This window comes from Poromitra crassiceps, assembly GCF_964638095.1.
Source record: "Poromitra crassiceps genome assembly, chromosome: 1".
NCBI lineage: Eukaryota > Metazoa > Chordata > Actinopteri > Beryciformes > Melamphaidae > Poromitra > Poromitra crassiceps.
Window position 1 is genome coordinate 93,099,160 of NC_139623.1, and position 24,776 is coordinate 93,123,935.

At 42.5% G+C, this 24,776-nt stretch overlaps 1 protein-coding gene across 1 annotated transcript in view; it reads right to left on the minus strand.

Moving 5' to 3' along the window:
• Positions 1 to 5,127: 5,127 nt before the first annotated feature.
• cep192 (centrosomal protein 192) overlaps positions 5,128 to 24,776 on the minus strand; it is an 83,523-nt gene continuing 63,874 nt past the window's right edge. The window contains exons 43-49 of the mRNA XM_083633268.1: positions 21,469 to 21,545; positions 21,041 to 21,136; positions 20,145 to 20,264; positions 15,700 to 15,812; positions 7,037 to 7,163; positions 6,460 to 6,518; positions 5,128 to 5,292 (exon numbers count right to left, since the gene is read on the minus strand). Of these exons, the coding sequence (XP_083489394.1) occupies positions 5,163 to 5,292; positions 6,460 to 6,518; positions 7,037 to 7,163; positions 15,700 to 15,812; positions 20,145 to 20,264; positions 21,041 to 21,136; positions 21,469 to 21,545 (722 nt within the window). The 3' untranslated portion in view covers positions 5,128 to 5,162. The remainder of the gene's footprint in view (positions 5,293 to 6,459; positions 6,519 to 7,036; positions 7,164 to 15,699; positions 15,813 to 20,144; positions 20,265 to 21,040; positions 21,137 to 21,468; positions 21,546 to 24,776) is intronic.

A 24,776-nucleotide genomic window follows, 5' to 3' on the forward strand; every position in this document is an offset into this window, starting at 1 on the left:
GTGGGAGAGGTTAGGTTTTGGGTTAGGGTCTGGGGGAGGTTAGGTTTAGGCATGGCATGGGGGGAGGTTAGGTTTGGCGTGGGGGCTGGGAGAGGTTAGGGTCTGGGGGAGGTTAGGTTTAGGCATGGGGGGAGGTTAGGTTTGGCGTGGGGGCTGGGAGAGGTTAGCTCCACCGACACGCTGCACGCCGCCTTCTCAGCTGGTTCTGCTTGTGGGCTATCGGCATTGCGACCTGTCGGCACTGCGGCCTGTCGGCACATAGACGCGGCACCGTTCCTACACGCAAACTCGGGTATGATTTCGCAACACCTAGTTGCTCCCAGCGCGTCATTTGACGTAATTTCAACACGGCACCCACGATTGTAAGAATTTAAAACACATTCTTATTTTATTTTCAACAATAGTAAGCTTTCAGACCAATCAACAAACCGAGACAATAGTCGGTTAAACCCATACAACTAAACGTTAATGTTGTTATTAGCTGTTAGCTTAGACAGCTAACGGCTATTAGCATCCATGGTTTTGCGACTTGAAGCCTTGAAGCTCAAATGTAGGTTGGAGATGACGCGTTTGCCACTTGCCAGCTCCTACCATAAACGAATGCAGCAAAAGAGGACATGAAACATTTGATCATATATCTCTAGTTCATTTGCATTTCACCTCAGACAAGACAGGACACTGCTTTCAAGATTGAAATGTATCTAGATTTGCTAGAAGATGAACATTTCAGCTTTTCGCCAACTAGGGTGCTGCTAGATGATGTCACTAGGTTGACTGTACAGTACAGTAGTAAGCATTTTGAAAGTTTTGATGGATCAAAACAACCACAATCCAAGTTAGAAACACAACAGCATGCTGTGAGCCTGTAGAACAAACACTTAACTAGCCTAGTACTCCACTACTGTACTGTACTGTTTTTTCCCCCCAACTCTTTATTGTACAAGTACAGTACGTACACACATTAAAACTGTCCATTTCAAAGTTACAAAAGAAAATAGAAAAAAAGTCCAGTGCAATGAGTGTTTGAGTCATCAGTCCATGTGATATTTAGTGCAATGAGTGTTTGAGTCATCAGTCCATGTGATATTTATCCAAAATAAAGTTTGTTTTAATTGCCTTTTATTCTGAAGTCCTTTTATGTGGTGCATATTGAATCAGTTCTTGGTTACTGTACTGTACAGTCAACCTACTGACATCATCTAGCAGTGCCCTAGTTGGCAAAAGATGTTCATGTTTCTAACAAATCTAGGTAAATTTCAGACTTGAAAGCAGTGTCCTGTCTTGTCTGAGGTGAAATGCAAATGAACTACTTGAGTCATATGATCAAATGTTTCATGTGCTCTTTAAGAAGACCTTCAGACCATTCAGTCTCTCTTCCTCCTCACCGATTAACTTTTGTTCTGTTCATTTGTTTAATATAGTTTGTGTTGTTGAGTCATTTGTTACTTCCATTGAGCCGGGTTGTAACAGAGAGGCGGGAGTCATACACCAAAGTAAAAGTTAAAAACAACAATGTATTAACTAAAACTAAGGGAAAATGACTAGACAACAACACAAACTACATTAAAGAAAAGAACAGAAAAAAAAAAAAGAACAGAACAAAAGGTGCATCGATGAGGGGGAAGCCCAATGAGTACACCGGGCCCAGGTGCACCCAAACAGCCTAAACCCAACACCAGGCTCTGCAAGACAGGGCCAGGAGAGTGGGAGGGTCGTCACATGTTTAGATGTTTTATTACAGAAAGTGTATGAAATACCTCACCAAAATAGTCATACATTCTGTCATTGTGTGTGTTGCTTATGGTTGTAATTCGAGTGAAAATAAATGATGCTGGGTACTGGGTAGGCTACCCCCTGGACCTCCTCAAGGACCCCGGACCCCACTTTGAGAACCACTGAACTACAGCATCACCTAGAGTCAGTGTTTTAAAAGGCTGGGTGAGGAGTTGAGGACCCATGTTAGCATTATCTTTACGAGTCTCTGCAAACTAAATATGGATTACAAAAAAACTGTAGGCTACGCCTAGTATTATGCCTAATAAGTGTAGCCTGTGGTTTGGTTTGATTAATAGGCACAGTAGCCATCTTATCATAATTCTTCTGATATGATGTGTAGGGTGGATAGTGGAGCCATGGTGTATTATGTCCGATGTTGATTGTAACATTGATTACAATGATTATGTGTCCTACTTTTTATTGGACATGTCTGCATTATTATTATTATTTTTACAGTCTTCTTCTGGTAGTAGTCTATGGTAAATGACATTGAACAGCCAGGTTTCCTGAAACACTAGGGTCCTGGGATCTTTGAGGGCGTTTTATTAGGTTCCCAGCAAAATAAGGGTTTAATTTCACTGTTGTTTCACTCCCTAGACATCAGCATGGTGAGAGAATTTAAAGGATGGATTATGTTCATATGGTATACTGTCTCCACTGTGGTTATCACCCCATCCAAGGCACAATATTCTCAGATGGGGTTCCTTAGTGACAAAATCTTATCAAATGGTCCTTTGGTCTAATGTATGCATCTATTTGCAGGTCACTGGCATGAAAAAGTGGTAACCACCACTGGCCTAAACCATGAGTGGTGTCCACCGCTATGCAGACCACTCGCAATGCCGACCTTAGGTTTAGGCGTGGGGGGTGGGAGAGGTTAGATTTTGGGTTAGGGTCTGGGGGAGGTTAGGTTTAGGCGTGGGGGGTGGGAGAGGTTAGGTTTTGGGTTAGGGTCTGGGGGAGGTTAGGTTTAGGCGTGGGGGTGGGAGAGGTTAGGGTCTGGGGGAGGTTAGGTTTAGGCGTGGGGGTGGGAGAGGTTAGGTTTTGGGTTAGGGTCTGGGGGAGGTTAGGTTTAGGCATGGGGGCTGGGAGAGGGGAGGTCGGAACAGCGACATGGAACCATATGAGTGACAGGTCTTGCCTGGTTATCAGATTTCTCAACTAGCTGCCCGGCTAGCCTGCTCATCAAATCACACAGGGAGTCAGTTAACGTTAGGTTAGCTAACAACACACCACCAGCATGATGTACTTCTGTCTCTCTCGACCCAAGGAATGAATGTTATGATAAAGAGACGCCACATGCAGTGATGGAGGGTGTGTTACCTGCAGGGGCAGGGACGTAGCGGACTGGTGTTTTGGCCCCGGCTGGATGGGACAGCCTGCTACAGTACTGTATATGTTAGCTTAGCTCTGCTGTCTGGCGCAGCTCGGAAAGGGGTTCCAACTCCAAACAGCAACTTTCACCGTCTGGCCCAAAGTCAGAGCTCACACCGGACAGCCTGGCCAGCGTTTAGCCACACCAGCAGCTAGCATAAGCAGAACATTCCTCCATCCGCCTGCAGCCACGGCTATAACGGTACATAAAAAAAATACACCACTGTATAAAATATAGCGTTAACTAAGAAAAATGTTGCCTTCCTCCTACCTGTAAATGCAGTCGCTAACGAGCTAAGTCGCCGTGTCTGCGTCTTAAAGTCTGTGCTGTTGTGTTGCTAGACGTCAAGTCCAGCTGCACTACACTGCTTTCCAGTCTGGGCAGCAAAATAAAGCTCAGGCAGCTCCCAAACTACTGTACAATGTGCTCTGCTGACAGCGAGCTGTTCATGAATCTTTGGCGACACCTGCAGGACACTAGCTTGCAGTATAGAAGCCTACAACTCAAATGAGGGATCAGGGGTGAGCTACAGAACAGCACCCTCAGAGTTGGCAGTGTGCCTTGCTCAACGGTACTTCAGCATGGCAGATGTTTGGCTACATGGGACTTTTTGAACCCTGGTATTCTGATTGGAGGAGGGTCAGATGCCACCCTGCTGTGCACCACTCTAATCTGTCATGTTTTGAGACAGATTAGTAGCACTCAGACAAGAATCAGGGGGTTTGGTGTGCTTTGACTTGTTTCTCAGTATCCAGACATGACCACAGGCTTACCAGGTCCATAATTAGGCCACCATATGTTATCTGGGTCTGAGGGCCTCAAGTCCGCACAAGATACATTGGTTTATAGATATTTTCCTCCCAGTGTTCTTCCTGCCTGATGGTCAGTGCTTGGTGGCAATTTGCAGAGATGCACAGAAATTCAGAATGGTCTGCGACTGTTTCTCTCATGATGTTGCCATTATATACTAATGCACACAAAGAACCAAGAGATCATCCGAGTGGGCATGGAGATGACATAGTCCAGGCATTTTACGCAAATATGTGGGTCAACCTCACACTAATTGCAACAAAACCAAACTGAACTGATTTTGTATCCTCAATATGTCCTCAATGAAGGAAAAAAAGTGTTAAGGAAATGTATGAAGGGAAAGTTTTGAAAATGACCTAAATATGATGGTAGCCTATGGAAGCCTTTTTTATTTATTTTTTAATGTGCCATAAATCTCATCACTTATATCCTGTATGTGTTTTTTGCTTCAAGGAGAAAATAAAAAAAATAAAAAATAAAATAAAAATAAATGTTAAAAAATAAATAAAAAAACGTTTTTGGTAACATCATATGGGTCATTTTCAAAAATTTCCCTTCATACATTTACTTAACACTTTTTTTCCTTCATTGAGGACATATTGAGGATACAAAATCAGTTGTTTGGTTTTGTTGCAATTAGTGTGAGGTCAAGTGACATTTTTACTGGACTAACATCCCTATGTTGACAATTTATTAAATGCATTCTTGACAACTAGATTTTAGGAGGTAGGCTAATGCAGGGATTAAAGCAACAACAAAAAACAATCTTGACTGAAAACTATTTTAGCTATTTCGGGCTTTTTAAAATGTTCGCTTTACCCCCGCCATGGACATATACATGGTACATATCACACTCATGTCACTCTAAAGGTCCCAAACACCCAGTAAACATCCAGTAATGATGAAGTTTGCTCCAGGGTGAATCTTTATATTCTCAAATCAGCCACTGTCATTAATTGCCCACTCACAGCAATGCTAGTATGAAATATTAGAATGATGAAAGCAAAATTATTGATCACAAAACTTTATTTAAAACATGTACATAGAACAAAATGTAAATATTAAAACGATGAAAGCAAAACTATCACAAAACTTTATTTAAAACATGTACATACAACAAAATGTAAATTAACAACCCCACCCCCCCCATTTTGAACCCTTGAGTCTTTTGTACTGTAGTCTTTTTCAGCGCAGACTGACTTCAAGGCAAGGCCTCACCGGTCAGATGAATAACGACACTTGCACTTTCTGACTGGATGAGCAGCAAGCCAGTGTGTCTGCCTGCCGTGCTCGGCTTGAACTGGACGGGTAGCCTCAGATAGTGCTGTGATCTATGGGGCGTGGAAGAAGCCTGATAGTTAATTGATAGACAATCCATTTGAGATCCTAGGGCATAATTGTATGCACACGTGCACAAGCACGCAGAGACACATGCATGTGCATGCATTTGCACATGTATACTCAAGCAGTTTGTGTTGCACTATGACATGAAATGATATGAAATACAATTTAGCATCCAATACAGTAGACTGGCCGATACAGTAGACTATGGCAGAACAAATTATTTTAAAACACTCAAAAGGAAAATTAAGAAAATTCTTAACCAAGTTCACACAATAAAACACTGAAAGCATACTGTACATATGATTAAGGGCACGCCATGGTAATACTCAGTGTGGATGTGGTGGAAATGAGAGTGCATGATGGTAGTCATTACATGCCAGGGTCACAAGATGGCCACCACAAATCCACACACAGAGCAGTGCTCACAACACATCTGGGGATGGGTCAGGTTCAGGCGGTAACAACACGAGATTATTCCAGATTCAGAACACAAGGATGCTTTATTTTTGTATTGGATGCAAAACATTGCACACGTTGCCCCTTCTGAACAGTCCCACATCAGCAGAGCACAGCATCGCACAGCTGGTACCTGTGGCTGCCAGGCAGCCCCTCCCAAAGGCCTTAGTTAGGTAGAGCACCAGTACTCCCCAGGCCATGGGTGTGTATGTAGGAACATCATCCTCAGGTCCCAACATCTCACAGGACCCCTCATAGTGGGCTTTCACGATAGGAAAGTGATGTTACACACTCTAATTTGCATCAAAAAAGGGTGTTTTGTGTGTATTAGCTCGTTGGATCACGCCTGACTGATCATGACTGATGACTGCCTAGCTATTTATTTGTGTTTTTGATTTATTTATTTGTGTGTGTGTGTGTGTGTGTGTGCATGTGTGTGTATATATCTATATCTATATATATCTATATATACACAGACTCAGAAGATCCACCTATCAAAGTGTGCACGCAGCCCTCAAACAGTCCCCAAGGAACTAGCCAGTGGGAAGTACAATAACAAGTAAACAATATGACAGAAGAAAGCAGTAATTCAGAGGTTAACTCAAAGTTCATGACACTAGTGGTCATGAGGCTTTACCAGCTTGGAGTTAAAGTGAACCACAGGGGGTTTCTGTGATGATAAGGACCTCTTTACTCACCTTAGGGAATATATGGAATGCTTGATGTGGAAGGGCTCCTTGGGATTTACAAATTTCAGCTGCAAGTCAATTAGAGAAGCCAAACATCAAAACCATGCAAAGCATTAGGGGTTATTATATTATTTATCATTCAGTAACAAATACGACAACAAATCAGTCATGCAACTGCAATCAGTAGAGTAAAAGTACTGTATAGATAATCTAGTATCTGTGATATGTCGGATGAATCTCAAGTCTTTCAGTCTTTTGAAACCTTATTCATGTATTTTTAATACACTGAAGCTCATTGAGATGGGAAGGTCTTAGCTCTCTAGAAGCAAGAATGTCTGGACTGACACTTCAAATGTATTTTGATTGGTGGATAGGGTTAGAGGGTAACAACTGAGAAAAGACTTATGAAGTTAGACCACCATCTTTCATAGAGCTCCCTACTTACAGTAATTGACAATTCATCCTTTCTGGAATGAAAAGTGCTGGCGTGTAATTTAACCAAGGACTACTGCAGCAAGTCATAAAAAGCTGCAGAAAGAGATTTTTCCCCCTTCTATGGCTTCACGAGAAACAAGGCGTGCCTCACCTCATGCTTGTCAGAGGAGGTGTTGCGGATGTTGACCTTCAAAGTACTGGACTCACCCACCCTCGTGGCTGGGAAAGTATACAGGTCCTGGGGGGCATGCACCCCCCTTTGCACAGGCTCCTCCTGGCTGAGAATGACAAATGATGCCAGTTAACCCGAAGCAGTTTGCTTCCAAATGAGACTTGAAATGAGAAGACACCTACTCTTAACATGAATGCCATTATGGTGAAATTACTGAATGTCTTGAGAGCTTTGAAAATTAAACTATCATGACTAACTGCAATATTGAAGAGCTAGAAAATATTGATGCTACAAAATCTTTCCCTTCATAAAGATTAGCTAATCAATATGTAGCAACTTCTATAACCACCCCTTGATTACTGTATATTTACAGTGTGACGGGCAAATTCAGCTTCCTGTTGCAAAAAAGATAAACATTTATTTTATTGATTCCCCCCCCCCCCCCCCCCAAAAAGAGCTTTTGGGGTGGTATGTGAAGGATTTTGACAAAATCTCCACATTTGAGAGCAATCTGTTACAATTTTACAAACCCCTATCATTTCAGCAGCATAAGTTCCCTCTATGGGTGCAAACCTGCTTTTTTGTGTGCCCTCAAATGAATGGGAGATTTGGTACATCGTGACGTCACGGTGGTATTTGCGCGTGCCCCACTCATGTGAAAAATTGTTTTTTTCCCACATGTGATTATTACTGTAGTTCACGCGGCGCGAGCCTTTTAAGAGCAATGCATCCATGGGTAATCGCCTACTGTGGCTAATATTAGCCACTAGTTAGTTATGTTACATGGCAGTAAAACGCCACTGAATGACCAAATTGATATAACTTTTAACCATTTCGATAACACTGTTTCCATACAGATCACCAGCGTTAGTTTGTTGTTTATAATGTGGCTGTATTTATCATTTATCGTTCTCTATCTCTGATACACTGAAAATACTGGGAGGCGGGCCATAGCGTTTCTGTCGATGATTTGATTTGACAGTTCTGGGCACTGGCGTTGGCGTTGGACAATCCTGGCGTGTTCCATCCCCAAATCGATTGTGTTCTGGCGCAAAGCGAGTGGGTTTCAGGACGAAACAGTCTCGAGCCTTTTACGTTATCTTTAGAGCAGCGCAGTAAATACAATATTCCTGGAATGCAAGTTTAACTAAACAGTTACATGTCCTCTGCATTCTACATCAAATTAAGACATTACCGTTTGTTTTATTTTGTATGTTACATACTTATTGGCCAAGTCATGTTAGTTTATGGGGGAGGAATTCTGCCAGCTAAAGAAGGGAGGAAAGGCGGCCATCTTGCCTGCAGAGTTTTCAAATCAAGTAGAATACCGTTTTGCAAGAAATCTGGGGGGGTCAGTCCCCCTTTAACTCATTGAGTGCCAGCCACTTTTGGAAAACGGATGCTCCCAGTGCCAGCCCTTTCAGAGCGTTTTCAGTGATTTCTCGAGGCCCACAGAATATTGTGTGATATTACTATAGGCTCTTTCATACACAGATCGCGGAAAAATAGCCGTTTACGAGTCCCGTAAAGCCAGCCGCCTCGCCACAGAAATTGCTTTCACACGAGCCAAGCAGCACGGCCACATTACCGTGCTGCTCTGTACTTTCAGGTGAAATCCCCCGCTCCCGCATTGAAAGGCGAGCAGAGGGATTTCCAGCTCCTCCTAGCCCAAATTAATATTTTCATAGGTTAGTGTAGCCTAGGCTACTGTATGATGAACGAATTCAATTCAACAACAGACTTTCCTCCTTCTCCTAGTCCGCTGAGGAGATCTGTATCGGCATTTTCATTGGCTGTTTGCCGATATCATAACTGAATAAAAAAATGCGCTAATTTGCGGCTGCTGGACCTGGAAGAATCCCCTCCTACAGTAGTTCTGTGTCTGGAGCAATGTCCCGCCCACAGCGCTATCTGATTGGTTACACATCAAGCAATAGCCTATCAGAGAGCTCAGAGATGAAATCTTGACACCTCACCTCAGTGCTTTCTGTTCAGCCGCAGCCTGCACTAGACAGGGGGACAGTGCGAGGCTGCCTGAAGCGAGAGCAGCGGACTAGTTGGCTGTTGTAACTGTAACACTCACACTGTGTTAAGGTAAAGCAGCAGATATTGTCATGCCAAAGTTGTAATAAAGTTAATATACATAATAATTACCTACGCTGACATTGCAAAAACACCACGATCTTATGAGCGATTCGTATGAAGCGCTGCCTCGCACAGTGTGGTGTGTGGAGATAGGTCTGTCTATCAGTCTACTTTTTTTACTTTCACTCGTCACTTTCTTGATACATGAGGTGATTTCCCCTGTAATTTTTTTATGAATGAGCTGACCATTCGCACCTTTTCCGGCTCGCTGCGACGACCTTTCAAGTGGAGGCGGGTTGTCCGCCAATACGGCGATGTGACAACCTTTGGTGCCGGGACAAAAGGCGTACAAGAATTACCCACCAACGCGCGTTATGCCTTTCACATCGGAGCCGCGAATCCTAATTTCCGCGCATTTTTCGGCTTTCATGGCCGGTGTGAAAGACCTTTATGTAAACACCGAACACGCCCAAAGAACGATGACTCTATTGTATCATCAGCAAAAAAAAGTTTATTGATATCATTTTCCGTTCTTTAGTTATCAGCCGGAGAAGATAGGTTGTTTTCACCAAAAACAGACGTTTCAAACTAGCAGCTGAGATAATCAGCCTTTTGTGAAATGAAGCATTTCAAGCACATCACTGACTCTGAAGCTAATATTTTCTGATGTAGTGACACCCCAAAAATAATTTCCTTCAATAAAACAGCGAAAACAAAGGAATTTTGTTTGGCAAAATAATATTTTTTTGCTGCAACCAGCAGCGCTGGCCCCTGCTGCGCAGACCCTACACCTTCTTGCTGGTCTTGATTTACTGCTGGTGGGCATCAGATATTCTAGCTTGTGTTTGCCAACCAATCTGTCCATCGAGCCTGCTGTCTGGGTCAGTGTTGTATGCTGCCCTGCGTGCCCCACCCCCCTCCACTGCAAACCCCTCCTCCGTGGGTGTGTCTCTGGTGGCTCTCTGCTGCGTTTGCTCTACACTGAAAACCCAGCTTTTTCACAGCGTTCCCCCGTTTTTGTCGCCCGCTCCCAGCGCTTCCAACTGAGAATAATAACAACTCCACAACTACCGTAATTTCCGCACTATAAGCCGCACCGGAGTATAAGCCGCAGCAGCAAAATTGCCTGTTTGTTACATATATAAGCCGCACCGGACTATAAGCCGCAGGTGTTTTAATGTTTTTTTTTTTTTTTTTTTTAATTGTGTTTTAATGTTTAATTACCATATGTAAGGGTTCATGCACAGAGGGGATTGTCGGGAAAGAGATGGCTGTTTGAGGAAGCTCCCATTTATTAACATTTCAACAAAACAACATAACACAACACCACCTGTGTTTTTTTTTACAGTGCACACAGTGTCCGCGGTGTGGTGAAAAGAGGGCAAGAGAGGAAATTAAAACAGAAGTGGATTTATAGTTAGAAAGAGTGCTAAAAAAGAGATTATTTTTTTATTTTTTTTTATTTTTGAAAAAATCCATAGATAAGCCGCACCGTTATATAAGCCGCAGGGCCAAAAAACGGGGAAAAAGCCGCGGCTTATAGTCCGAAATTTACGGTAATCATGTGGAGGAGCTATCGCAGCGGAGACGGAGGGGCTCAATTGTGGCAGCAGATTGGCTGCTGCAGGCACAGCTAACGTTATGCTTCATGCATATCGATGCATACCGATGCGGTTTCCGTGTCCCCACGGCTTCTTCTGTTTTTTTCCTCACCTTTCTCTAATCTGGAGAGCACTGTCGCCACCTAATGGGTCCGTAAAATAGCTTTTACACATTCAACAACGTCACTGCACCCTGACGAAGGCACTTTTGCCGAAACATGTTGGTGTAACCATTAAAACACAGCAGAGGAGATTTTGAGTGTGCGACTTCTTTTCTTTATGTTACTTTGACTTTACATTAGTCTGCACCTCTTCAAACTTTTTGGGTGTGCTCCACTCTATATACCTTACACATTCAACATCCCCCATACTTTCACAGGAGATGCATCAGGCTTTGATCCACGTCCCACCGTCAAAAAACGCAATTGACGACTTTAGTCGTCATTGGCGCTCTATTGACGACTATAGTCGTCATTGGCACTCAATGAGTTAAAGACCCTGGCAAGCAAAATGCACCAACACCTTCCAACTACAGTATGTAATTTAGGGTCTTATGTGACTAATTATAAGCCTCAAAAAGTAGGAGACATTCATTTCAACCCAAATCCTAAATATCACCATTTCTCTGTTTTCACTGCTTTTTGAGGCTGGGGTTGAAGTGGGCCTCATTATCTTCCATTTTTATTCCGTCATAATACACTCCACGAATCATAAAGAAGCTCTCAGTTGTCTGTCAAACCTGAGATTTAAAACATCCCACTCTCCTCCTCCCCAGCCTGAGACGTTACTCGCACATGTGCTGTGTCATTTGGCATTTGTCACTCGCTTTTGAGCTCCAGAAAGCCCCGCAGCATTCTAGCATGACTCAGCCGGTGCCGAGTGCCCACATTCAGGCCGCAGATGAGGAAGCGGGTCGGGGAGCGACCTCGAGCTCCAGGGAGAAAAAATAAATCGTGATTTTTTAAATGCGTGTTCTGATCGCGGCAGTTCTTTGTATGTACATTAAAGTCCCTGGAAACCAAAATCCACAAAAACGTTCTAACTATGTAATTTAGGGTCTTATGTTAGTAATTGTGTGCCTCCGAAATTATTATACATTACTTTCAACCCAAAGCCTTAAAATCGACGCTTTTCTACAAGCTTCTACAAGGTACTTCCTCATTGAAGAGAGCAGTGTGCGAGGTGCTAAAATGCAGGAGCTTATGACGTCATAAGCGCTATATAACCTTTGTACACGCGCGCAACCCGCCCTACTGTGTGTGTGTGTGCGTGTGTGTGAGTAACCTCGCGTCACCAGGCTGTGTCGAGCGCTATGCTGTTCTCTCTCTCTCTCTCTCTCTAGTCCCGAGAGAGAGAGAGAGAGAGAGAGAGAAGCACACAGCACACAGAGTGGGAGACGGACACTCAGCGAGCGCTGTGGGGGCAAAGAACGGACAGATCTCTACCTCTCAGAGCCGCGGAGCAACGCGCGAACACACACACACACACACACGCACACACTCACCCAATCTCTCTTAAATTCTCTCTCTCTCTCCGAGAGAAATTTCCCTGCTGCAGACGGGACACGCCCACACAGTCCGCGGGAGAAAATACACTCTAAAAAATAATTGATTCTCATGAATTTTGCCATGACTGTCAAACCTAAATTTATATACTTTGCGACGTTCATCATCGTTCAAATTTGGCTGGTGGCTTATTAACATAGGGTCCTGTGATGTGATGAACTCAAAATTCTAAATAATAAAGAAATATTTCTGGTTTCCAGGGACTTTAAGCACATATGCTGCATATATGTTTTTGTATATTAGTGGGCTATTTTCGATGATTTTTATTACATTTATGGGTCTCGGGGGGGGCACAGAGTTAATGCGGAAATCTCTCTGAGCGGCTGCCTCTAGTTGCCTGGCTGCTCCATCCATATACGGGTGTGGGCGTGCCTTGCTGCTTGCTCCATTGTCATTGGCTATTGGCAAGCATTCTGCAGACTGGCTGCAGCCTGCTTGCATGATACGCCCTAACAGTCTCACAGCAGACAACAGCCTTGAGAGCATACCGTAGTTGAATCGCATTGAAAACAGAGATTGCAGCTCCTAATCCTATAATCCTATTCTTCTTCTTATTATAATAAGAGAACTGACCGTGAATGTGCGTTAGTGCTGCACGATTTGGGGGAAAGCAGCTCGAACGTGCGGGTGTATCTGGGTGTATCGAACGTGCGGGTGATTTGATTGGATCGTTCTGGAGACTGAAGTTGACATTGGCCAATCCTGGCGCTTGCTGAGAAGCTGAGAGCTTTCTGGAAAGCCCGACACGCAGCTCGAGCGCAGCGCTGCATTCTCAGCGCTTGCTGAGAAGCTGAGAGCTTTCTGCAAAGCCCGACACCAACTAACGTTACGGGGTTAAATGCGGGCTTAACAGCCTTTTTTTTGCAAAGAAGACATTAGCCCGCGTCTATTCTTGTACAAAACATAATTTTCTGCGAAGTATTAGTAAAGTTATAAGCGAAGATCGATTCACAAGGATCTGACAGCTGTCTCCGCCATTTGTTTTTTCTACATTGTCATTTGAGGTAACCAAAGCCTTTTAGTAAGAGAGTTGCCATGGCAACTCATAACCCATGGGTTATGAGAGTGGGTTACGGGATTTATACAATGGCTGTGAACCAATCAGATTGCTTGATTTGAGAGAGCCGTTTTATAAATATATATAATATACACATATATACATATATATTAGGGCTGTGAATCTTCACTGGCGTCACGATTCGATTACGATTCAGAGGGCTACGATTCGATTACGATTATCGATGCATCTCGATGCATCTTAAATCGATGCATCACTTTTTTCCGCAATACATGATTTATTTTTTCTCACTTTCTTTTTTCTCACTGTGTGGCTACTTTTAAAATAAAAGTGCATTTGGAATTGCATTGTATTATGATCCATAATTAAAATAAACAACGGCATGTACTTCCATTATATATAAATATATTTGTGAATCGATGCAGAATCGTGCACGTCCGCATCGCGATGAATCTTATAATCGATTATTTTTTACACCCCTAATATATATACATATATATGTACATACATATATATATATATGTTTTGGAAAGGATCTGTATGTATGTATGTATATATATATACACATACACACACACACATACATACAGATCCTCCAAAAAATTTGAATATCATGGAAATAACATGATAACGGTGGACTTCAGTGGATTGTCAAGCAAAGACGATTAAAAATTTTGGCAGAGATTCAGAGGGAGTGGACTGAGGCTGGAGTCAGTCATAACTGAGAAGTAACTGCAGATTTTCTTCACACTATTCTAATTTCTTGAAATACTGTTTTGGGGGTTTTCTGGAGCTGTAGGCCAAAATTATGAAAAATTAAACAAATAAAGGCTAGAAATATCTCACTTTGTGTGTAATGAATCTATAATCTATGAAAGTTTCACTTTTTGAAATAAATTATGGAAAAAAACTAACTTTCCACTATATTATTATTTTTTGGAAAGGATCTGTGTGTGTGTATATATATATATATAGATATATATATACATATATATATATATAGATATATATACATATATCTATATACATATATCTATATACATATATATATATTAGGGGTCCACCAATTATCGGCATCTTCAATTATTGGCGTCGATATTCAGCATTTTGCAGATTATCTGTATCGGCATTTCATTGGCCGTTTGCCGATATAATAAATAAATTAAACTAGAACAAGCGCACCGCGGATTTGTGCCTCCGCCATAGACCCCTTATACAGCTGTCAACATTGGAGCTGCGCGCGCACCGTGTAGACAAAAAGCCGTGAGCCCAGCATTGACAGACATAGAGAACTGTGTAAAAGCCCCGCTGTCAGGACTGCTCTGTGCCCATCTGCGACACAGTTAGATTTTAGTTTTAAATGTTTATAGTTTATTGTTGTCTCTAAACTATGTTTATAGACATAGTTTATATGTCGTTAACAAGCTTGAAAATGGTGTTGGAGAGGTCACAGTGACCTTGACCTTTGATCACCAAAATGTAATCCGTTCATCCTTGCGCCCAAGTCGACATTTGAGCCAAATTGGAAGAAATTCCATCAAGCCGTTCTTGAGATATCCCTTTAACGAACTTGGGAATGGCATTCGTGAGGTCAGTGACCTTGACCTTTGACCACGAAAATCTAATCAGTTCACCCTTGAGTCCAAGTCGATGTTTGAGGCAAATTTGACAAAACTCCGTCAAGGCATTCCTGAAATATCGCGTTAACAAGCTTGAAAATGGCATTCGAGAGGTCAGTGACCTTGACCTTTGACCTCCAAAATCTAATCAGAACATCCTTGAGTCTAAGTCGATGTTTGAGGCAAATTTGATGAAATTCCGTCAAGGCGTTCCTCAGATATCACGTTAACGAACATTGGACGGACAACCCGGATCCATAATGCCTTCGGCCTGGCTATCGCCAGCGGAGGCATAAAAATGCGCTAGGTTGGCCCTGCTGCAGCTGGAAGAAGCCTCTGTGACTGTAGGTAAAAGCAGCAGATATTGCCATGCCGAAGTTGCAATAAAATACATCATAATTACCTCCGCTGACATTGCAAAAACACCACAATCTTATGACCGATCCGTATGATGCGCTGCCTGGCAGCCTTGCACAGTGCAAAGTGTGGACTCAAGCCTAGGAATTGAGCATGCATAGCGCGCAAGATAAAAACTTAAACTAAAATTGGCGACATTCAAATCTGTTCAAATTTGACTGGGTGGTTAATAACACATTTTCCTGTGGTGTGAAACTCAAAACACATTTATGTTTGGTTTCCAGGGACTTGGATACACACATTCTGATACCTCTTCTGCTGACTGCTAGGTTTTCTCATAGAGATATACACAGGTAGGTACCATACACATGTATGGTTTTAGCTAAACAGGTCTTACCCCGTTTTGACTGCTGAGGCATCGGATCTCCTCTTGCTCTTGACTGTGGCCTCTGTCTTCACCAGAGAGCAGTCTCCATCCTGTGGTCCTTCCACTGGCCCGGACTTCACTCCCTTTAGACACACAGACAAAACTTACTAGAACAGCCATGCCTGTCATTTTGAACTTTTTGAAATTTGTATGTGTAATAACTTTGTTGAATAAAAAAGATACAATGCTGCTGTTACCAAACTTTTCTTAACACATTGAGTGCCAGCGATGCCATATGGCGTCATTAGAAATTTACCGTAGGCTGCCAGCGACGCCAAATGGCGTCAGTAACTCCAAATTGTTTTTTTGACGGGGGGGTGTCGATCTAAGCTTCTTACATCGCCTCTTACAATATTGTAGCTATTGGAGGTCTATAACCTATTTTACAAACCCCATTAGGTGGCGACAGCACTCTCCTGATAAGAGAAAGTGGAGCCAAACACAGAAGAAGTCGCTGGGGAAAAAGGAAATCGCATCGCATCCGTCCGTATGCATCGACATGCATGAAGCCAAACCGAGCCAAACGCCAGCTGTGCCCGCAGCAGCTGCATCCGCTGTCACAACTGAGCACCTCCTTGTCCGCTGCGACAGCACATTCGCATAATCAGCTTTATTATTCTCAACTGGAAGCATTGTGGCCCGTGACAAACACACGCGGAACCAAAAAGCTGGATGTCACGCACCATTCACTGTGTGTGCAGCAGCAGAGAGCCACCAGACACATAAGACACACCCAGGAGGAGGCGTGTGCAGTTGAGGGGGGGGGGGGGGGGGGGGGCACGCAGAGCAGCATACACTTCACCCAGACAGACCCAGACATCAGAAAATTAGCTTCAGAGTCAGTGATGTGCTTGAAATGTTTAATTTCACAAAAGGCTCATTATCTCAGCTCGTAGAAAAAAAGGGCTGTTTTTGGTTCGATCAAGCTATCTTCTCCGGCTCATAACTAAAGAACGGAAAATGGGATCAATAAACTTTTTTTTGCAGGTGATAGAAGAGAGTCTCATCGTTATTTGTGCGTGTTCAGTGTTTACATAGTAATTATTAAAGAAATTATATGACTGTTTTAAAATGCATTGCGGCCTATGTGGCACAGCAAGCAACCTTTTGCCCAAGGGCCGTGGCACTCAAAGTGTTAAAAGTGTCTGTATTTTCATTTAAAATAGTATTTACATTAATTACACAAAAGGCAAAGGAAATATGATACTTTTTTTTTTATAAAAGTGGTCATTTTGACATCACTGAAATTCCCAGGGTTCTAGGCCTATTTTTTAGCCTCTCTTTTCAACATGGCGTTCTGCAGCTTAAGTTGATCTTTCGACTATGAATCAAAACCTTTCAGTCTCAAACTCAGTAAATCATACATACTAATGTCTACTTTTTTTTTTTTTTTAACAGTCAGTTTTCAAAGTTCTAAAAAATTATCAGAAAAATGTGATGATACACAGTTTAAATCGCAATAGGAATATTCTGTGAAATAATCGCAATTAGATTTGTCAGTCTATTTCCACATCCATTAAGTACATACACAAGAGATTTGACTTGTGTGGATAGTAGTGACACACAAAGCTACAAAAACATGATAGGCAGACATGTTCCAACAACAAAATATGAAATAGTACATCTTCAGTTCTACACCCAACTGTCATGCAAATAATACACAGATTAAAGATTCACAAATTAAGAGTTGTGAATTACCAGTTCACGTTCACCAAGGCCCTGTTTACACAGCAACGCTCCCTCGCATAAAACGGCAAACCTTTTTTGCGTTAGTGCCTTCCTTTTACACGGTGACGGCGTTATTGGGGGGTGAAAATGCAAAAAAATGAAAACAGGTCCCAGAGTGGAATTCTTGATAACACTGCCCCTTACTGTTGCCATGTAAAGTGGAGAAACACAATTCAGCTGAGAACACAGCCCCCCCCCCCTTCGCCATGGAAGACAATGGTAGACAATAGGCAGGAGCATTGAACTAGCCAATACTATACAGCCTTAAGGCACAGGCACAATGAGTCGCATTGACATTCAACAAACGTGATAACGATTTGCTAAAAACACAATCTGCGTAAAATGCCCGCTAACGTTGCACATAGCTTATTAATCATTGTATCCCGCATTGAATCATTGAAGACAACTCACTGTATGCAATGCATTTCCTCAAGTGAAGTCCTTTTTATGTGCTCAGGTCCTTTTTATGTTGTTTTACTGGGTTTTTATTCGGTAATTCAATCTGGAGCAATTTATTAGGCTACCATTGTGACTTCTGTGTCACTCTATCGTGTGGAAAATGTATTTAAACTTTAATCACAGAGCTAAATCAAGCCTGTTTAGCTTCAAAATAAAAGCCGTATTTTATAACTGGGTAAATAAAAATTGGGGTCGTAGACTCACTACGTGTCAAAATTGACTTTAGTTGTCTGTGTTCTATATGTCTTCTGTGTATTTCGGATCACACACAAAAAAAAGTTGCAACGTGCATCAATAAGAATATTTAATTACCATTATTGTGAAGGTTTTAACCAGAAGTTTCAATGTTATTCTGGGTCACTTGACGCTTTTGCAGCTTCAGTCGGCCTCAGTCTACATGCAAATCGTTATCACAACAGCTGTGTATAAATGCGAAATAAAAGGTGAGCACGCAACACTAGTTTGCGGTTTTATGCAGAGACGGTTGTCGTCTGAACATGGCCTAAAACTCTTGGCCCTCCAGTAAAAAGATTGTGATAACAATATGACAACAATAGCTGAACTAAGACCACCATGTCATAGCACTTAAAGCAGCACATGCAAAGCCTGCAGGCCCATCTCAGCAGAGCGGCTTTCCCTATCATCCGAGAACACGCTTTCCTTATTAGTTAATTCCACATTAACTCTACAAAGTGATACTCAAGGGACTACCCTACCTGCAGATGATCCATATCAAAAGGTCATCACACACACTGTCATGTTGCCTTAAACGCAAGCAACTGTATTCAAAACATATTCCCCAAAGAGTTTAAGGGCTTCCCTATAGATAATTTCAGAGTTTCAGGATTTGATTCAACATCTCGCTCAATTCCGTGGACTGGTTTATATTGTTGTCCATTCTTCCTCAGATATAGCCGTTCCTCCCTCATTTTCCCATTTTACCCTTATATATGAGGTAGAATGTCCTTTAAGATTCAACAGGCACCTATATATGCAAGATATTAGTTCTACTACCGATATCTGAGTTGTATGCTTTTCTAAAAAGTTCGAATAGACCTATGTTTGCTTCAATTACAATTTTGTATCTTCTTATCAAAAATAATGTCGCAATTGGAGATATCGATAGAAGTCCTGTTTTTCTAACAAGTATTTCTCTCTTTGAGCTTTTCAAAGCTGGGAAATGATCCTCTTCCATTACCCTACATATTGTTGTTATTCCTTTACTTGCCCAGTCCTTAAATGTGGAATGAAATGTGTTGGGAGTCAAGTCAGAATCATATGCACACCAAGCTTTGCAGAATAAAGCCAGCGTTTCAATCCAACCTGTTGGCTTTCACACGGAGCAGGTTTGCGCTTCATTTGGAAAAACTGAAACTGCGTGATGTTTGCTCACTCGCTCATTCACATCAACTATTTATATAATAATAATCTGTCACGCTGCCTGTCTCTCTATGGCTCCCCCGCCTTCTCCCACTCGCTTAGCTCAGCTACTTTACAGCATTCTGGAAGGAAGGGGGACCGACTAGCCCGTCACTAGGCTACGATGTGGTATCAGATGCGGATTGTAGGAGGGTCCCGGGGAGTGCGCATAGCTCTCCAAATTGTGTACACCGCTCCCCGGGTCCCCTTAGGGTAACTGCAGAGTTCCAAGGCATGTCTGAAAGGGGCTTATGAGTGCCAAAGTCACCCCCTCTCACTGTCATCCCCTTTCATCCGCCATTCATTTTTCCATAGACCTTGCGTAAAATGCTTTTTAAAATTTGTTTTACTTGGTCAAACCAAGCGATTCAACTATACTTAGAATCAGGGGAGACCATGTAAAATTTACTAGCTTTTTTTCCCCCGACGAACAGTTGACTGGCCCAGCGAATTTGGACGAGTGTTTTTGCTAGAAATGCCCATTCCTACCACACACACACACACGCACGACTCTCTACTGCCCACTAGTAGATGCTTAGCATGATACCAACGTGAAAGACGCATGGAAGTATGTGGGCAGTGACGTTTACATTGTTTGAAACAGACATTTATTTTCATATGAAAATGGAGCATAATTTGGGCCTTGAAACTGTGGGTGTGAAGCCAAAATGAATCACAGGCATATGGCTGTTTGTCCCAGGAGACCATAGCAGCAACACATCTCACCCTGGGTTCCCAGGAGGGTGGCACACTTTCTGTTTCGAGTCCCACAAGTTAAATCCCACAAAACTAGCCAAATCAATCCTCACCGTGGCACACAGCTGGAAGCGGAGACTGGTCTTCTGTTGGGGCTCAGAGACAGGGTGGCACTCCAAGTCCCAGAACTGAGCATAGTCTCCTCGGTCTCTGGGCAAGAAGGTAATGGGCACCTGGGAAGACATTTCAGCAGACGATAATAAATTAATTATTTGACATGTTGGTTATACTAAGGGGATGACATGTGGCAAAGGGCCATAAGTCGGATTCGAACCCTGGCCAGCCACCGGAAGGGCGAGATATAGTCGAGCGAGGCACCGTAGACATTCCTGGTCAGACCGCGCGTGAGCTCCACGCATTCACGGAGGCCTTTATGGCCAGTGCTGCAGCCAGGTGATTGTGGTGAGAAACTCAAAGCGACAATGAAAAGCCATTATGTGCAGTACTGCAGTTTCACTTTGAAATGACCGTATCAGCACTTGAATAGAATCATCAAACTTGTTTTTTATTGAATGTAAGGCGTTTCAGTTCTCAGCCCTCATAGCTTACTTTGTGCTTCTGTCTCTCTCAACACAGCACATTTACTTGAAATGACTAAAATGAACAGTTACAAATTAAAGTTTTACCACATGGGTCAAGAAATTTGGTCAAAATGGCTCACTAAGGCAACCATAAAATGTGCCTAAGCCTTTATAGTACGCACTCTACCATCTCACTACTATAACAGGGTGGAGGGGTGCGCACATTTGCAGCAACAGGCGAGCATGGTATAAATGAGCGTGGGATATTTCTAGGACTGTATATATTAAATCTGGCTTTAACTTCCACATACACAGCCCCAGGCAAGTGTTCCAGATCTGCCTCTTATTATCAAGTCCACGACCGCAATTATTTTACAATGACTTCCACTAAGTAAATGAAATAAGTCGATTTAGATGTGAGTGACTACCTGCATCTTCTCCCGGGTACCCAGAGTGCCGGAGACTCTGGAGCATCTGAAGGCAGTGTAGGTAGCCCGGTACACATCTTCAGTGCCGTCAACCCCCTGAGGAGAGACAAGAGGACCACAGCTTGACCTGAGACACTACAAAACAGGAGCCACCGCTGCTATCATGACATTGTGTGATCAGAAAAATAAATGAGAATAGAATAGAATAAAATAAAATAACTACCGGTAACTCATAACCAAAGTGAGTCATGGAACAAAATATTTAAGGATTCAGGTAACAACAAAACAGACAAATGTAAGTGGAAAGAAATTGGAAACAAACATACAAAGTCAAAGGATCAGTTTCCAAAAGAGGGATAAGAAAGAACTAAGAAAACAAAGAGTAAACAGGTTTACAGAAGAGAGGAGATGAATCAAGACAACAGCACCTTGACATATGGAGGAGCAAAAGATGACAGGTACCACCTCACTTCCTCTTCCCCATTCTCCACCTCCAGTTGGGCCTCTGAAGTAGAGGAGTGACACACAAGTTGGAGCACTGATTCCCAAACTGTGGGTCGCGGCCCACTAGTGGGCCATGGAGGTACTGCACGTGGGCCGCGAGTGGTCTGCAAACACTCCCGATTTCCGCAGGCAATCAAATGGCTGTAGCAGGGTCATTTTTAAAGCTAGAGTGGAGAGATCCTATTATGAGAAGAAACCAGAAGACCTAAGGCATCCATTGGTACCAAGCAAAATATGCTAGCTTGTCGGATAGGGGGCTAAATAACGATCCAAACATAGGGTAAATTTTGGCGTGGGGAAACTATTTCAAAGCGGTCCCTTGACCTCTCAGCTCAATGAAAATTGGTTCAATGGGTACCCACGAGTCTCCCCTTTACAGATAAGGTAGCATTTTCCACAGCCTAGCATTAATAGCTTGTGGCTTGATTTCTTGTTGCTCATCATATTTTGCTTGTGGCTTGATTTCTTGTTGCTCATCATATTTTGTCTCAACAAATGTGTTATGCATGCAAATACTTCTGATGAGTAATGGTCTTTGCACACACACTTGTTCTTCGTATGCGTTTTCTTAATCCGTCATCTGAAAACACAGATGGGTCCCAGCTAGCAAAAAGCTATTGACTGATGGGAAAAATGCAGAAAATCGAACCTTGTTCGAAAACTTAAATGACGGACGTAATTGTCGGACTCGGTGTGTCAATGATGATTGACACAAATGAGGTCGTATTCTTTTTTTCCCCGTGCTTCTATTTCAGACGAAAAAACGGACTCTGTGTGCAAAGACTTTAAAGCAGCTACGAGCAACTTTTTCGATTGTTATTAAACAGTATAATTACAATATTGATGCATCACATCTTACCTATAATAGTAGCTGAGACCAAAGCCGTGTGAATTGGAGATTGCTCCCTTAGATGATTATTAAGTCTGTGTCTGTCTAAACTCGCGTCAACAGGAGGCTCTCTCTCTCTCTCTCTTACCGCCGGACCGGCTAAACCCGGAAGTGAAACGCGGAAGTGAAACCCGGAAGTGAAACGCAGCTGCCTGCCTACCCCGTTCGCGCTGCCTAGCAACATAGCATAACAATGTGAACGCCACGCATACTCTTGCGAACATCTCTCGTTATATTCTAACAGGTTTTTTGGAAGTTATTTTGTGGTTATGGCCGAAGTGGCTGCTGCAAACCGTTTCATTTCACTTCCTGATCTTCCCTGGCCACAGACAGACTACACTGGCCGATTCAGTCGGGGTTCAAGCGAGACTACTCTGCGTTGGTCTCAGCTACTATTATAGGTAAGATGTGATGCATCAATATTGTAATTATACTGTTTAATAACAATCAAAAAAGTTGCTCGTAGCTGCTTTAAGGGGGAGAAAATGTTGGCAATCTGCTGCCGAAATGTTTTTGTATGTGGCTGGATTATTAATTTCCCTTATGCCCAACTTCACATGCTGTGTTAATGAAATAAAAAAATAAATAATAAAAAAATATATAGGGAAATACATCATCTTAGTCTCGTGTGTTGATCAGAGTTGTGATTAAAGCATTGGGTGGCCCCTGGAAGTTTTTCAGATTTCAAAGTGGGCCGCAGCATTCTTAAGTTTTGGAACCCCTGAGTTAGAGGCTCCCACAAGAATACACTAGCCTGATGCTGCCTACAGCAGGGTTTTCTCATCTTTTTTGGCTCGTGACGTCACGGAAATCTAGGGACCAGAGACATTCAAATTCCGGTACACCATCGATAATATCATCAGTGACATGGCCAGTATATAGTATGCTTATTAATTTTTATTATTTAAAAAGGTCCTATCCATAAGTTCCAACTATTACTGACACCGGTGGTCATTAGAGTAACTGCAGGCAGCGTGTGAACGAGCTGGTGCACGGGCACCATACTCGCACGTGCACAAGCAGCTGCCTGGCAACAGCAGACTGTGTTGGTTGCTTTGTAACGTTAACTCATAAAAGTCACTTGGAAACGGCAACCTGGACAATTTATCGGTCAGATCAGCCTCGAGATGCCCAGGAAGGATTCCGGACCAGACGTTATTATCAGACGTTATTGTGGCATGTTTGGTCGTGTTTTGGCTTGCTTTGGCTGCGGGGAAATGGATAAGGCTATTCATGTTAGTGTGAGCCAGCAACTACCCTGCTTCCCCTGTATTATACGGTACCGTCTAAAGCAGTGTTTCTCAAACTTTTTCAGACCAAGGACCACTTAACCAATAAAAAAAAACTCAGGGACCACCTAACTCCCAAAACATCCCCAAAAACAATAGGCCTACTACTTCAACTGTAAATGACAAATTACAGGCTAATTAAATGACAAATAGCATTAAGGCTGTACAATTAATCAAATTTCTGGCTTTCCACAATTATGAAAACAAAATAACCGATATAAAAAATATATACAATTTATTTTAGTCCATTTACCATTTATTTTTAAATTTATTTCTCCTTTTCAGTTCAAATATATTCATAGTTCAAAGAAAGTTTTTTCAAGTTCAATAAACGCACAATGTTGCCAAAGTCAAATAGGCTATCTGTTGCCATCTTAAAGTTGCATTCAGTGATGTTTTTGTGTTCAAATAAGTGTTAAATGGCTCTATATTCTGACAGCAATCACTGAAATAGTGTTTGGTCATCGCGATCTGACCTTCCCTTTCCCAGAAAACGTAACATTTCTCTGATTGGATAGTGTGAGGGAAAAAAAGGGGAAAAAATATAAAGCTACTTGCGGACCACTAGGGGGCGCCCACGGACCACCAGTGGTCCGCGGACCACTGTTTGAGAAACACTGGTCTAAAGCCTGCAATTGGCCAAAGTGAATAGTTAAACAATGTTCCATAAGCATAACAGTAACGCTAGGCATATTTACGACTGTTATCCACACAAGACTGTAACGTTATAGATTTGTATGTCTGTTTGACAACTGCAACACGGCTTCTACTGAGAGGATTAGAGAGGCGTGGCAGGGGGAACTCTGCTCAGTTAATAGCAGACACCGGTTGATCCAATTTAAAGTCACTCGTCGTCTTCACTACTCCAAGCATACAGTAAATTGCACAGGAGCTTCCCTATAGTGTTTAGGGCATCAATATAAACATAAAAATGTGATAATAAATTACGTTGCAATTAGTTTAAGGTCAAACCTTATTTTGCCTAGACTTTATGTGAGGCTGACAGTGTTGTGAGCACTGAGAGCAGCAGCAGGGAGGGGAGGGTTTGACTGGG